Here is a 14,720-nt window from a genome sequence, read left to right on the forward strand (position 1 = left end):
AGTACTGGCACCTATTTTTCCAGAAAAAAGCACTGCTCTTTAGTGGTAAAGTTATGTAACATTGTTTTGGTACTCCATATCTAACTATTTCTGCCTGGTTTCACAACTGATAGCAATCTGATTCTGGCAAAAAACAAAATACCAAATGTGCTAAATACGATTAAACCATTATTATTTTTTCTTTTTTAAAAAAGCATGTCAAGACAGTACAACATTATAGTGCGCCCACCAACAGAAAGCTGACAAATCACTTCCAGGTACAGAAGGTGGGTGTAGACAAGGAATACGATTCCTCAAGCATAAAAAGAGTGGTTTATACTGTACAAGGAAGGAAAGGAGAAATCTCAACATAATCAGCCATTACAGCCGAAAAATTGGCTAGTATTGTAACGATCCTAAACACATTTACCTTGGAGCAAGTCCCATGAAACTCCCAGCTAAGATTATTTCAAATTGTTCATTGAATCAGGCAGCAAAAAACAGCAACACCTGGCTTGCTGCCATTTCATGTGTCCCTCAATGCCTTTAGATCAATCCCCATATTGCTAGGCCTACTGTGGAATGAGACACTGCCACAAAGCTGCTGCTTTATTTATCTGGACAAAAAATAAGTGGTCCTGCCCTTCTGTCCCAGGAATGTGACCTCCAGGGCAGCTAAGGTTACAGTACAACCATCTAAAATCACACCAACAAAAAGCAATATCCATCAGCCTGAATGTCACTCGATAATCAAACTTTGCCAGTAGCAAAGGCCTGTTGAAAGAGCAGCTTCTTTTACTTTTTTGCAGAAGGTAGGGAGAAAAGAGGTCAGCCAGGTTTCCAGGGGAAGGTGTTTTGGAATCAACAAAAATGTCCCCATTTATGCCAGATGCTTACTCTGATGACCACAATGAAACTCATATGGTTGGAAGTTGCCAAGGTAACTATTTCAACTTGTAGGTCCCATTTCATGAATCTTTCCCATCTGATTGCCACCACATGGGAAAAGCATGCGGAAAGCATGTGTGGGTGAGTGGGAGTATTGCACCTGCCGGGCCTCCTCAGCCATTCTGGGCAGCTCCCAACAGAATATTAAAAACATGATAAAATATCAAACATTAAAAACTTCCCTAAACCAGGCTGCTTTCAGATGTGTTCTAAAAGTCAGATAATTGTTTATTTCCTGGTGGGAGGGCGTTCCACAGGGTGGGTGCCACTGCCGAGAAGGCCCTCTGCCTGGTTCCCTGTAACCTCCCTTCTTGCAGTGAGGGAACCACCAGAAGGCCCTCGGAGCTGGACCTCAGTGTCTGGGCTGAACAATGGGAGTGGTGGAGACGCTCCTTCAAGTATACTGGGCCGAGGCCGTTTGGCGAGCTCTTTAGTCAGTCATCTTTCAATGACATAATTGCTCCCAAGAAAACTTTCAGATGCAGTTTCTTTCTCCATATAATTGCTATTGCAGACAGAAGCTAGGATGCAGGGCAGTGGGTGATCTCATAGGGAGATGCTAGCCTTGCTGGATTGAAGAAAATATGGCATTAACAGAGAACAGTTCTGTGCTGTGCATCCTGCTCTCAATGAAAAACATCCCATATAGTGTCACAGTGGGGCAGCTATAATGGGAGTTGCTGCCCACACAGACGAGTAATTATATGCTTTGCAAATATAATCACATTAAGCAGTCTCACTGACTGCAAACCATTTCATTGCAGCCACCTTCCAATTTTCTCCTAAAATCTTTTAAAGAAAAAATGTGTGGTTTTTTTTGCCATCTAAATGTTAAATAAGTAAATAAATTTGCACTTTTTAAAAATGAAACTTACCTAAATATCTGGGGTAGAAATAATCCTGTGTTTAAAAAGAAAAAGGAAAAAAGACAGATCCCATTAGAATGTAAATCAAATAGGAGAAACAGCTTAATTGTTTGCACTGCTTAGGATGATAATTAAAATTTGCTTGTGCTATAACTGTAATAGGTCATAAAGAAATTGATTTTATCCATTTTTAGTATCTGCCGCTTGTTTAATAGTTTAATTAAATTGTTTTTTAATGCAACTCACAAAATATTTATTAAGTAAAGTGCGGCAAAACAGTCTAACTTTGAAAATACTTCTTGAGGAACCAACAAACTGAGATCAGGTTATCTTTTCTAATTATGTGGCTAAGAACCTGTAACTGAGCTCACTATTCAATCTCATTTGTGATTTCAAAGAATGAGATGGGGCATCTTTGCTTGGTCACTCTAGAACCTGGAGGTTCCATAATTTTAAAGTCACATCTTTATACTCTGTATAGTCTGAGAACATGGTCAAGTGCTAAGGACCACCTGACATCATCATCATCATCATCTATTATTTATATGCCACCCATCTGACTGGGTTGCCCCAGCCATTGCCCCAGAAAATTAAAACATCAATAACAAGACCTGATAAAAGCTCTGTTGCATGGTCATTCTCTATCAAAGTGGAACAGGAGTGAAGATGAAATATGAGCAATAATTAAATGACACAAGAGCCTTATAAAGAGCAGTACAAATATGAACTAAAGCCATAATATGGAGAAATCCCATATACCGTCACTTGCTTAATGATGTGAAAGTGTACATAGGAATTGGATATACTATTCAAACCCTAAACAAAGGCTCCTAGTATTTAGGTTTGCTGGAAAAGTCAGAATAGTGTATAAATATGTGCTTAATGATAGCTGTAAAATAAGTGTATGTACACATATTGAACATTAGAAGGGAATGTTACTGGCTGCCCTTACACTGCCAGGCTTGGTTCAAGTTTCTTGCATTAATTTACAAGACCCTTAACAACTTGGGAACAGCATACCTCAGAATGTCCTGCGCTGCCACCAAGGTATTTTGGGGAGTCACTGTTAGTGGTCCCCTGTGGCTTGGATACATGGCTCATATCCATCAGGAGCCACACATGCACTATTGCGGGCTCAATTTTGTGGGACTCCCTTCCAGTTAAAGTCAGATATTTCCCCTCCGTGTTAAACTTCCAGTGCTTATCAAATGCTTACTGAAGGTTTACTGAATTGAATTCTGATTTTATAGTATTAACTCGTTTTTAGTCTTATTGTACACCAGTTAGAGACAACTGTGATTAACTGGTATACAAATTGTTGAAATAAATAAATAAAAGTTCTGCCTTGGTCACACCACACCTGGAGTACTGTGTCCAGTTCTGGACAGCCCACTTTAAGAAGGATATTGACAAGCTAGAATGTTTGCAGAAGAGGGGGACCAAGATGATCAAAGGTCTGGAAACCAAGCCCTATGAGGAACGGTTGAGAGAGTTGGGTATGTTTAACCTGGAAAAGAGGAGACTGAGAGGAGATGTGATAGCCATCTTCAAATATTTAAAGGACTGTCAACATGGAGGATGGAGCACACTTGCTTCCTCCTGCTCTGGAAACCAAAGGTTTCATGTTACAAGAAAGGAGATTCTGACTCCCCATCATGAAGAACTTTCTGATGGTAAGAGTTGTTCAGCAGTGGAACATACTCCTTTGGAAGGTGGTGGCCATTGCTTCACTGGAGGTTTTGAAGCAGAGATTGGATGGCCATCTGTTGTGGATGCTTCAGTTTAGATTCCTGCTTGCAGGGGGTTGGACTAGACAACCCTCAGGGTCCCTTTCAATTCTACAATTCTGAAATTCTATAAATCACAGAAGCAGGCTATGCTCTACCAAGACTACTTGCCACCCTTAGTAACTGGAAACTGTCCATAGTCTTAAGAGCTCTTACCGTTTCAGGGTTATTTTCAAAGACCTCTCTGGCTTCTTCCTTGTTGCAGTATTCTTCAATGCACTCCCGCTCCAAATTCCCCTTCTTGCTTTCTTCCATAAAGGAGTTTGCTCGACGTTTTCTTGCAAGAAACTCTGATGCATGGTGCTCAGATAAAACTTTTAAAAAACAAGCATTTTGCATATAAGAGGCTCTGCTGTGCAACCAAGCAATGTCTTAGATTATAACAAAGATTTAAAGTTAAGATTTTGGTGGCCACATGGACCACTATTAAAGCAGTATAACTAATTAAATGTCAGCATTGCTTTGTTTTTGTGTGTGTGTGTGCTAAAAATCCTAACCCATTGAGAACCTGATAAACATATTAAGAACATGACAAATTCCTGATAAAGCCAGCTGGGATAATGAAGAATGAACCTATGGAGTGCCATGAAGATTGGAAAATCTTCCAGAGAAGCAGCCAATTTCTGGACTAGTCAATTTCACATAGCTGCAGAATTCTCGTTTCCAGTCAGTTAGAAATAAAACTAAGTAGACCTGAAGATGTCTTTCAGGATTGCAGCAGGCAAGAACCTTCCATACATCCTCCATGGAACAGACACCATACATTTAAAGTACCTGGTTTTCACCAAAGTGAAACTGTAGTTTGGGAACTGTAGTTTGTTAGAGGTGCTGAGAATTGTAGCTCTGTAAAGGCTAAACTACAGTTTCCATGATTCTTTGAGGAAAGCCATGTGCTTTAAATGAATGGTGTGGGTGGGAACAGGGAGGTGGGGCCCAACAGCCTAGCAAGGTTCCAGCACCTATAAGCTGTCATTTCATACAGAAAGTATCATGGTGACCAGGCTCCTCATGTGAGGCGCATCCACATAAGAGAGAACACTGGCCACATCCATGCCACACTAACAGTCATGGAGAATCTTGGGAACTGTATTTTCTTAAGGGCCAAGGATATGTAGGCCTGGGGGGTATTACTACAGTTCCCAGGGTTCTTTGGGGGGAAACCATGACTGTTAAAGTGGTATTAGAGTTCTTGAAGTATATGGTGCGGATGTGACCACTGTGAAAAAAATAGCCACTCTTGAGTTTCCCCTGGCTCGGGTTGGGGGACAAACCGGGCAGGGAATAATTGGTTTATCCTGGTGATTAGGCAACCATCTACAGTATACATAAGGAAAGGTAGTACTCTGGTTTTGAGCACCACCTTTCATTTGCAATCCCCTCTAATAGTAAACACAGGGGGCTGAGCACCAGCAGAAAAGAAGCCAAAAGACCAGCCACTGAAAACTATGAGAGTGGTATCAAATTGGGGGAACCTTGAGATTGTGCAAGTACAAGAAATAAGGATCACCCCACCCCTTAAAAACAACAACAGCCCAATGAGCACTGAACTGCTTAGCGGCCACAGACTATTAAGTGCTAGATAGAAAATGGCATGGAATGGGGTAACTGATTAGCTGCCCCCCTGCAGCAAGTTTATCCACCTACCTACCTACCTACTCTACCAATGGATTGTCACTGAACAGTTGCTTGTGTTAGTTATATGTCAAAATGATAGAGAGGATAACTTTAAGACTACTTAAATAAGCTGTTTTGGAGGGAATCTGCAAGCAATGAAGCCCGTGCAGCAGGAATGAACAAGCTCACTTTCCCACATACTGTTGAGTACTGGGCAGGGATGTATAAAAGAGGCCCCTGACAGCAGAGACTGATTGGCATGCAAAGCACTCTAGAGAGAGAACAAGGACACTCCAGCAAAACTAGGCGCAACTTCTTCCTACTGGCTTGGACTGGACTGGTCTGTGGGTATTGATATGCATTTGTGAGAAGGGTTAAGAAGATTGGACATTTCTAACTAGGTGACTGGGTAAAATGAACAAAATATTGAAACAGCCTAGTTATGCAGCTTTGTATACCTGAGACACAACTGAGTAAAGAAAATACTACATTGGCAAATACAAAAACAGCAGATTTGTGCCTGAACAACTGCACAGCAAGACCATTCCATAGTTGTGTCTGTAATGTGGGATTATCTGGAACTGTGCATTCTTTCCATATTTTTGCCTTGTTAATAACGTCCTGTGATTAAAATCCAAGTAGTGAATAGGCAGGAAGGCGACTAGTAAAAAACTTCCATAGCCCTACGTAAATTTTAGTAGACTCTTCTTTGTATGGTTTTTTTAGACTGGAACTCAATTTTTTTAAAAGTTATAAAATTAGTAAATGAATGTACTTATATCTGTAGGATATAATTACATGGCTTATAATACAGCACTAGCAAAATGTGCACACCAGTGTTTACTAAGAAAGAAACAAACACTGCCACCTAAAACTAAGTAATAAAATGAACTGTTGAGCCTTCCTGGGGAGGGTGTAGCATAACTTCAATACCAGTAGCACTTCTTTAAGCACTAAAATCTTATATTCCTGAAAGAGGAAACATGCAGCAATATATCATACAAGTGGGCCTACAATAGATAGTTATGGAGTGCTCCTATTCAGGGTACCAGACATGACTTTCCCAAAGACACACCATCCCACCACTACCACCTGGTTTTATATTCCCCATCCCACAACAAACACTCAGCATCCTGTGGCCACTTAGAATGTAAAGACTGCTTTGAGCTGTTTTGGGATGTCTCATCTCCCTGGTTAGACTTTCTCCCTCTGTATTTTTTTTTTAAACTTCTGCGAAGCTTGGGTTTCTCTGAACCCTGCTGTGAATGGTGCTGTTTTGGTTACTTAAGGAACAAAAGGTTACTTAAAGAACAAAAATATATATGTTAGGATACACAGCTGTAGGATATACAGCAACTGCTGCTAAAAATTTATTTTTTAAAATCAGTTTTGCTAGTCGGAATGGTTCAGAGCATTTCTCCATAATCTGGTACATTATTCAGATAATAGACTAGGACAGTAATTTGGATAAACAAGGCTGCATTTCTAAATAAAAATAAAACCCTATTTCAGTGGGACACCTTCTGAGCAAATAAAATTTGGTTTGGGCTGGTGGGGGGGAGGTTGAGCAGGAACTCAGGGGAGCTGAGTTCCCTTAACTTTTTTAAATTAAATAAATAATTTGAAGGGGGGGTCCTACGGGGGCTGGAACTGATATACCCCCAATGCCTGAGCCAAAAATCAATAAAGTTGTTGCCATTTCTAATCCAGATCACTGTCTGCTTGAGTTTATTAATCACATCTTACATTTAGCCTTTGCTGTATGTGTATGGCACTGCGACTGGCCCACAACAAACAAACAAACAAACTTTGTAGTGAGTCCTCCCACCTTTTTTCCAGAAAAAAAGCACTGGCTTGGGCTTTAGGAGTTGAAAGTCACTGAAAAGTGATTCATGAATAAGGCTTTTACTGTCAGGGAAAGAAGAAATCTTCTTGCATGTAGGTCATATGTTTCGATTCAAGTGAAAGGAAACTGACCCATTTAGAAGTGCTCCACTGCAATGCAGTGAGGCCTGCAGATCAAATGAGCTTTGGACCCTTTCCAATCAAAAGTAGAGAGTATATTTATTAATTTCTTACCTATTTGGGAGAATTTCTATACAGCTCAATATAGAAAATGCTAGAAAATGGTACATTTTGAGTAGTGAAAGACCATACAAAATAAAATACAGAAAAAACTGTACAGTGGTACCTTGGTTTATGAACTCAATCCATTCCGGAAGTCAGTTCTTAAACCGAAACCGTTCTTAAACCGAGGCGCGCTTTCCCTAATGAGGCCTCCCACCGCCAGTGCCCTTCCACCATTCGGCTTCTGTTCTTAGACCGAGGTAAAGTTCACAAATTGGGACACTACTTCTGGTTTTGCGGAGTTCGTAAACCGAATAGTTCGTAAACAGGGCTGTGCTTAAACCGAGGTACCATTGTATAGCATCTTCAATAGTGTGGACAACAAGAGGGCAATAAGAAAGAAAGAGAATAAGAAAGTTCTAACAAGGGTCTAAGAAGGAATGGAAAACTTGAGCCCTCCAGATGTTGCTGAACTACAACTCCCATCATCCCTGACCTTTTGCTATGCTGGTTGGGGCTGGTGTAAGTTGAAGTCCAGTCCTGGTCCAAAGCAAAGCACATTGGACACTTGCTGGATATCCAAAAAGAGGGAATTCCACTAAATTAGGGTTGCCATATGCCTGGACATTACTGGGATTTCAATGGCAGAAGTCCAGAGGGAATTTCCAAAATGCTAAAATACCTTGTTCCTGGTGGTTATGGAATGAATGCCAGAGTGGTTATGGAGTGGAACAGTTAAAAGTGCCTCACTTGAAAACTGGAACGCCTGGTACACAGGAAATAAGGGAGTCCCTCAAATACGCTGGTCCCAAATTGTGTACAACTTCAGTATCAGCAAGACCTCAACCTGGCCTAGGAGCACAGTGGCAGCCAGTCCAGTCATTTCAGCAACATTATATGCTGATGACAGGCTGTTCTAGTTAGGAGTCTTGACTGCTGCACTCTGAGCTAGCTGGAGAGACCAGAGCAACCAGTAATCGATCTCTGACATCACCAATGCCTGAACTGCCGTGGATACAAGTTATCCCTGTCCAGGAACAGCTGAAGTTGATCAGAGGTACTCCTCGCCACCTATTTGACCTAGCCATGTTTCTCAAGTCAACAGGGCACTTGCTATTGGCTTCCAACAAATATGAACTTCATAGTTCAAATCATTGAATGCTTTGAGTTACAAATAACTTTCCTTCCAATGCAGATCTTTTGAGGCAAAAACATTTTTTTACAGCAGTATGGCATACACTGCACGTTCAAGATATATCTCAGTTCTACTAATACAGTTATAAGTTTTGCACAAGTTGCTTTCTGCTTTATAAAAGTCAGTTGGCATTTGCTTGTTGGATCCTTGTCTTTGTTTAATTTGTTGAAAATCTGTTTCTGTATTCTGCCAGAAGTAATATATCCAGGAAAGCAAATCTATTAAGATTTATAACTTTGAAAAAAACTTTTCTATGTACAGCATATCATTTCTGAATGAAAGCAATTCCAATCAAAATGTCCATCAAATAAAAGTATTTTCACATAGATCGCTGTGAGATGCAGCAGTTCTAATAAAACTTGTCAGACTTCTACAATAAAAATAATAAAACTTTTCTGCTATCTTAAAAACCCCCCAGCTTTCCTAGCTATGTAACATTATTCTTTTAATTTAATTTCAAGTCTTAGTTTTGGATACCCACGTTGAAAGCAGAGGTAAATTCTGTGTTACTTGAAAGCTAATATTTCTGACATTTTGAACAAGCAATCCTAAACACATTTACCATGGATAACAAATCTCTCCTCATCCTCCTACATTAGGCTAGTGGGCATTGTGGTCATAGGCTATGAAAATGCCTTTCCTTTTTGCCCTCTATTGTAAAAGCTCAGCAACTTTTTGCCCCCCCCCCATTGTGCCATAGTTTAAAACAAACTATGGTTTATTGTGAATGAGCAGTGTGCTGTTGCATACTGCTGAAAAGTTCCTGTGGAGTCCTCCTCTGCTTCTGTTGCTTCTACACCAAGAAAAAAACCTTACAAATCCATCATGGTTTGCTTAGAAACAACCCATAAGCTGAGTCCACAGTGTGGTGTGTGTGCATGTGTTAGGAGCATCATGGGAACTTTTGAGCAGCATGGAATAGCACGCCGCTTGTTCTCATTAAAATATAATTTGTTTTAATTTAAGCTATGGTTTAAGGAGACAGGCTACTATAGTATACCTCTTTGTGATAGAAAAAGAACAGTACTTCAAAAGAAAGAAAGAAAGAAAGAAAGAAAGAAAGAAAGAAAACCAAGAATGTAATGGTGAAAGAATACTGCCAAAAACTCGGACAAAAAGAGAACTGACTCTTGATCAGAAAAAGAAACGTTATTATTTTTTGTTATTATCCTGTGTCAGATATTGCATAAACATTCAGCAGCACAGCATTGTTTTTTAAGTGACCTCATTATTTTGCAGTAGTGGAAAACATGTTTATTTGTCAGTATTGCTAATTACTTCTTCAGCACATTGATTGCTTCCTAGTCCTTAGCTCTGCTTTGCACAAAAACTGATTGCTTCAGGATGGGGGATGGGGATTTGCTTGAGCAGAACAGGGTCACTTTTCCAACAAGAGTAGCTCTTTACAATCAAAATCAGCATCTCTCAGCCATACCTGATACAAATGAACCAAATCAAGTTTACAGTTGTCCTCCGCACACATTCTGGAGACCTTGAACTCAATGGGATTTACTCCTGAGTAAACACATCTGCATCTCTACTATTGCAAAAATTTGTTGATGCAAAGATACATCCTTTGCACCCTTTTTGTTTTTAGAACGGTTTTGCAATTGTCATTACACACTACAAGCACCCAGCTGGAGCAAGAAGGCACCGGGACACAATTCTGAGTTTCACTGAAAAAGCAAACAAAAACGAACTTTTAACTAAAGTTGGGAATCCAACTGATTTTACTTACATGTCCTAGCTTCAGAGAGAGCGATCGCTGAAATATACAGGCAGGAAATAAACAAGCAAGCCACGCAGTGAAGCCTCATCCTTTGGGGGAGTAGCTGCTGTGGGTTATGTAGGGCGTGTGTATCTGTTGGGGGTTAGGAAGGGGAGGGGGCTATTTGCATTTGCTGACAGGTCGCCTTCTTGCTGCTGCTTCTCTGTTGACACCGTGCCTGGAATCAGGGAGGCAGCAGCAGGGAAAATGTTCAGACCTCCCCCTGCTGAGGGAGGGGAGGGAGAGGAGACTGGCTGGGGGCTGGAATCTGGTTGCATACAGAGGCAGGACATTTCCAGGAAACATTCCTGATGCATTTCACATGGTGGGTAAACAGGAAGCACGGGAGGGAACCTCGAGTCCATATCCCAGAGGCCGTTGAACCTCCCTGGTGCTGGTTTCCAGCAGCTGACTGGGGAAGACAGTGGGGGTGGGTAGAGAGAGAGAGAGAGGAGGGATGCAGTATTAGAGACAAAGCTGCCTTTCCATCATATGTTTCCCCACTGGTTTCTTTAGCATTGCACTGCATCACCGGCCCACCTGCCTTATCCTGCTTTTCTTCCCCAAATCAAAGACTGTTACCTGCCAGGTTGAGCTTATGTTTGACTGGACTTTGGTTTCTATTTATGTATTGATAGCAGCTAGTCTTGAGAAGGTACTGGAGACAGAGCCTAGCCCATGGGTAGGCAAACTAAGGCCCGGGGGCCGGATCCGGCCCAATCGCCTTCTAAATCCTGCCTGCGGACGGTCCAGGAATCAGTGTGTTTTTACATGAGTAGAATGTGTGCTTTTATTTAAAATGCATCTCTGGGTTATTTGTGGGGCATAGGAATTCTTTTTTCCCCTTCCACAAGGTCTGAGGGACAGTGGACCGGCCCCCTGCTGAAAAGGTTGCTGACCCCTGGCCTAGCCACTGCGACTAGCAGTCACTGAGAGCCTCATCACCCTTGTATCTGTCTAATCTTAAAGCCGTCCGAGATGGTGACCATCACCACTTCCCATGGAAGTGTCTTTCATTGTTAAAACTATGCTCTGTGCATATTTCTATCTTGCTTTTCTATCCAGGTGCTCTAGGCTGTGTGTGCTTTCCTCCCATCCCCCTTGTGTATTCACAACAGTCCTGTAAGGTAGGCTACGTTTTAAGTTACTGTGTGTACATAAGCTGCCGTTCTTGTCAGTCGATTTGAGATGGGAATCCAGGGAGGGACCCAACCCGCATAGAGCGTACTAGCCCAGGGACTCCTGCCGGCAGGAAGCCCATTCCATATGATGTAGGCATTGGACTTTTAGGGAGGAATTATTATTTACTGGATCATTCCCTGCCTCTCCGCCAAACCTACCTACCTCGCAGGGTTGTTGTTGTTGGGAATTAAATGAGAACTATGCGTGCCACCTTGAGTTCCTCGGGCAAAAACATGGGATATAAATGCATTTATTTTTTTTAAAGTGTCGACTGGTGGTAACACAGGATTTACGTGCTTGGAGAGAACAGTCTTATACGACGAGAAAGCACCTCTCAAAAGGCAGCCTTTGCTGCTGCGCATCCGCATCGCGCGCGAGCTCTGGTCACCCTGGAAACCATTCCCCGCCTCCTTCGCAACTAATGGTCGGCGGGAAGCCGCCAATCCAGCCGCCGCCCGCTCTCCATTGGCTCCTTTCCTTTCCTTGCCCCCGCCCCCGTTTCCTTCGCTCCGCTCTCCTGGTAACCATTGGAAACCGGCTTGGTTACGCGTCCCTTGCGCGCCCCGCGTCGTTATCGGCCTGCCTCGGGGACCCGAACCAATAAGCGATCTCCCGAGGCGTCACGTGAAAGAGGGGAAGGCGGGGCGAAAGCAGCGGGGGGTCACGTGGCTCCGTTGGAAGGGCCGCTCTTGAGAACCGGCGGCCGCTTTGGGGGCTCTCGGAGTGATGGGTGAGGCGGAGAAAGGGCGGTTAGCGGGGAGGGAGGGAGGAGCCGGTGAGTCCCGCGCGGCGCCTTCGAAGAGGACGCCCCCCCCTCCACGAGGGTCTGCCTGTGATGGGGAAGCCGGGGGTGGCGGACCTGTCTCGGTGTGTTGACGTGCTCCTACCCTGAGGCGCTGGTAAAAGGGGCTCGTTAGGCTCCGGCCCATTTGCCTTCTGGGCACTTGGTTAGGGAAACGAGGCTCAATCCAGTGTGGGGTGCCGGCTAAATATTCCCTGAGGTTAAAATCCAACCTCTGGGAATATTTTGTATCCATTATCTAGGAAAACTTAGGATCCAGCTTGCACCTCTTCACTGCGCTACAAAATTGTGTATCTGGCGCGAAGAGATGATGCTCCACTACACTGAAAACAAAAAACCTGCTTTTTAAAACTGCAACTTTTTCAGTGGGGTAGCCACTTGAAAGCCAGCCTTATAAAAGCTGTTGATTTCTGATTTGGTTTTGGAATAATAAAGTTTGGTGATTCATTATTCATTGTATCTCCTCCTCCCTTTTTTATTTTAGGTGTAAAACAGCATCCGAGTTGCTCATGTCTTGGAACTCCAGGATCCGTCTACATGCTGCGTCCTTAATTCATTTGGTGTGCTGAATGGCTGTTAGATAGGGATGTATAGTCTGATGGCCAATTGTTGCAACTGGCTAAAGCGGTGGCGAGAACCTGTCAGGTAAATTACTAGACGTTACAACCATCTCCTTTTCAATACCTTGAAGTAGTCTGAAGATTGTACTATGTCTGGCACAAAGTGTCACAAAGAGGATAAGTATGTCCAGCGCTGTTCTACTTGTGCAGCAGACTTCTGCTTGTTCAAAGGAGCTCTGATTTTCCTACAGGCCACTGCACAAGCTCAAAATTTGTTCCTGGGATCCCTCTAAAGCAGATTTTAGGGTGAATGAGAACACATTGTGCAAGTGGAATGCCACTCATGCAGCACTGGATACAACCCAAAAGGCTTTAAAAACAACAATAGCCCAACCATTTTGAAATGGTATATTTTTAAAACTGTAAACTGAAGAGGGTAAAAGAAGTTGGTAACATTAAATGTGCACTTTGAAAGGGCATGTGGATGTGAAAATACAATAAACCTTTATTAGTGGCATTCATGTGCCTGTTCTTATTCCCCAGTCTTATTTAAAAACTTACTGGAACTGTTTGCAGGTAAAGGTCCCTGTGTCTCTCCATTTTCACTAACCCAGGGTTTTATTTGAACCAGTATTCAGTCTCTGTAGCACTTTCTGCTGGAGATTAGTTCAAGAACAAAGACCTCTGGATATGAGCATGATGTCTTTGTTAACTGGGGGAACATAATCTGTATGTGGGGAAATGTGGTGGTTAAAGGCATGGCAACATGGCACAAGGAAAGCACGACAACATTTCTGTTCAGTGCTACAATTGACATCTATCCACATTAATCAAGAGGCAAAAACAGAATCCCTCTCTCTCTCTCTCTTTTTTTTTTTTTTGCTGAGAAGCACTGCTGTGCTTTTTTTTTAAAGCAGAAAAATGATTTCTTCTACCCAACTCACTATCCAGAGCTTGCTAGTTCTCCCTTGGTACTTGTTTCCAGTGCCACAGTATGGCCTAATAAAAACATAGGTATCTGGACATAGCATGAGAGGAAAGCAACACAGTGCTCGGAGAAATTTCAAAGTTTGTACAAATGTGGGGGGGAAACTTGACAAAAAACATATTTAAGTACACAGGGAGACCTCTACTTCTTCATATTTATGTAACTGCATCTCAGGATCCCTCTGTGCTCCAAGTCCCTTCTCAAAACTTGCATTTTCCAGGAAGCCTTTGGAGTATCTCCCCTAGTCACACTACCCTATGGTATGAGTAGTTGAATTTTTTTGCATATTCTTCCCCTGTTTTCCCAATGCCTCTATTCCCAACTCTCCATTGCTTCCATGTAAGATTACAGTTACAAATGGTGCTGCATATAAGTAATAGGTACTTGGTGGTGTTGATGATTCTCGAAGATACATTCAATCCCTCCCCCCTAAAATTCTATATGGCATTCAGTCAGGACAAAGTCTGAAAATATTTTTTCTTTGTATATAATTCAAAGGAGTGTGACATTAATCATGGTGGGTCTTGATAACGCTGGAAAAACAGCAACAGTGAAAGGAATCCAAGGAGGTAAGTAATATCTAAACTATTTTTGTATTTATAAAAGTATTAAAATGAGCTTTTTAAAATATTGTTTGCACAGGAGGAATTTTTTTATTTATTGCCCTTGGCTAAAACAAGGCCAAGACTGCAGTCCTAACCTCCGTTATCTGGGAGTAAACCCCACTGAATTCAGTAGATTTACTTCTGTGTAGACATGGTTAGGATTGTGCTGCAAGATGCCATATAATGCTAGTAAATACGAAACCCCCAACTGAATAAAAAAAGAATTTCTGTTAATGGCTATACTGTTTAATTACACTCAGGATATTTAACACTTTCAGGCATACGTTACAGATACTGCACTTCGTTACTTCATTAAGGAGGGACCAAATACAAATGAGTGACCAAAACCACAGATACAG

At 42.1% G+C, this 14,720-nt stretch overlaps 2 protein-coding genes across 9 annotated transcripts in view; one reads left to right on the plus strand and one right to left on the minus strand.

The window, feature by feature from the left end:
• Positions 1 to 10,437, minus strand: part of PROS1 (protein S) — a 30,352-nt gene extending 19,915 nt beyond the window's left edge. Inside the window, exons 1-3 of one of the 2 annotated variants that reach the window (XM_053386348.1) lie at positions 10,195 to 10,437; positions 3,737 to 3,894; positions 1,803 to 1,827 (exon numbers count right to left, since the gene is read on the minus strand). In XM_053386348.1, coding sequence (XP_053242323.1) covers positions 1,803 to 1,827; positions 3,737 to 3,894; positions 10,195 to 10,273 — 262 coding nt within the window. In that variant the 5' untranslated portion in view covers positions 10,274 to 10,437. The remainder of the gene's footprint in view (positions 1 to 1,802; positions 1,828 to 3,736; positions 3,895 to 10,194) is intronic. The other variant, XM_053386349.1, reaches the window with a different exon arrangement.
• Positions 10,438 to 11,970: 1,533 nt separating this feature from the next.
• ARL13B (ADP ribosylation factor like GTPase 13B) overlaps positions 11,971 to 14,720 on the plus strand; it is a 39,944-nt gene continuing 37,194 nt past the window's right edge. For 2 of the 7 annotated variants that reach the window (XM_053386354.1, XM_053386356.1), the window contains exons 1-3: positions 11,975 to 12,136; positions 12,693 to 12,853; positions 14,255 to 14,325. In XM_053386354.1, coding sequence (XP_053242329.1) covers positions 12,795 to 12,853; positions 14,255 to 14,325 — 130 coding nt within the window. In that variant the 5' untranslated portion in view covers positions 11,975 to 12,136; positions 12,693 to 12,794. Of the gene's footprint in view, positions 12,137 to 12,221; positions 12,274 to 12,692; positions 12,854 to 14,254; positions 14,326 to 14,720 lie in introns of those variants that run through there. The other 5 variants (XM_053386351.1, XM_053386355.1, XM_053386353.1 and 2 more) reach the window with 5 other exon arrangements.

The sequence above is a fragment of the Podarcis raffonei genome, chromosome 4 (genome assembly GCF_027172205.1).
Source record: "Podarcis raffonei isolate rPodRaf1 chromosome 4, rPodRaf1.pri, whole genome shotgun sequence".
Classification (NCBI taxonomy): Eukaryota; Metazoa; Chordata; class Lepidosauria; order Squamata; family Lacertidae; genus Podarcis; species Podarcis raffonei.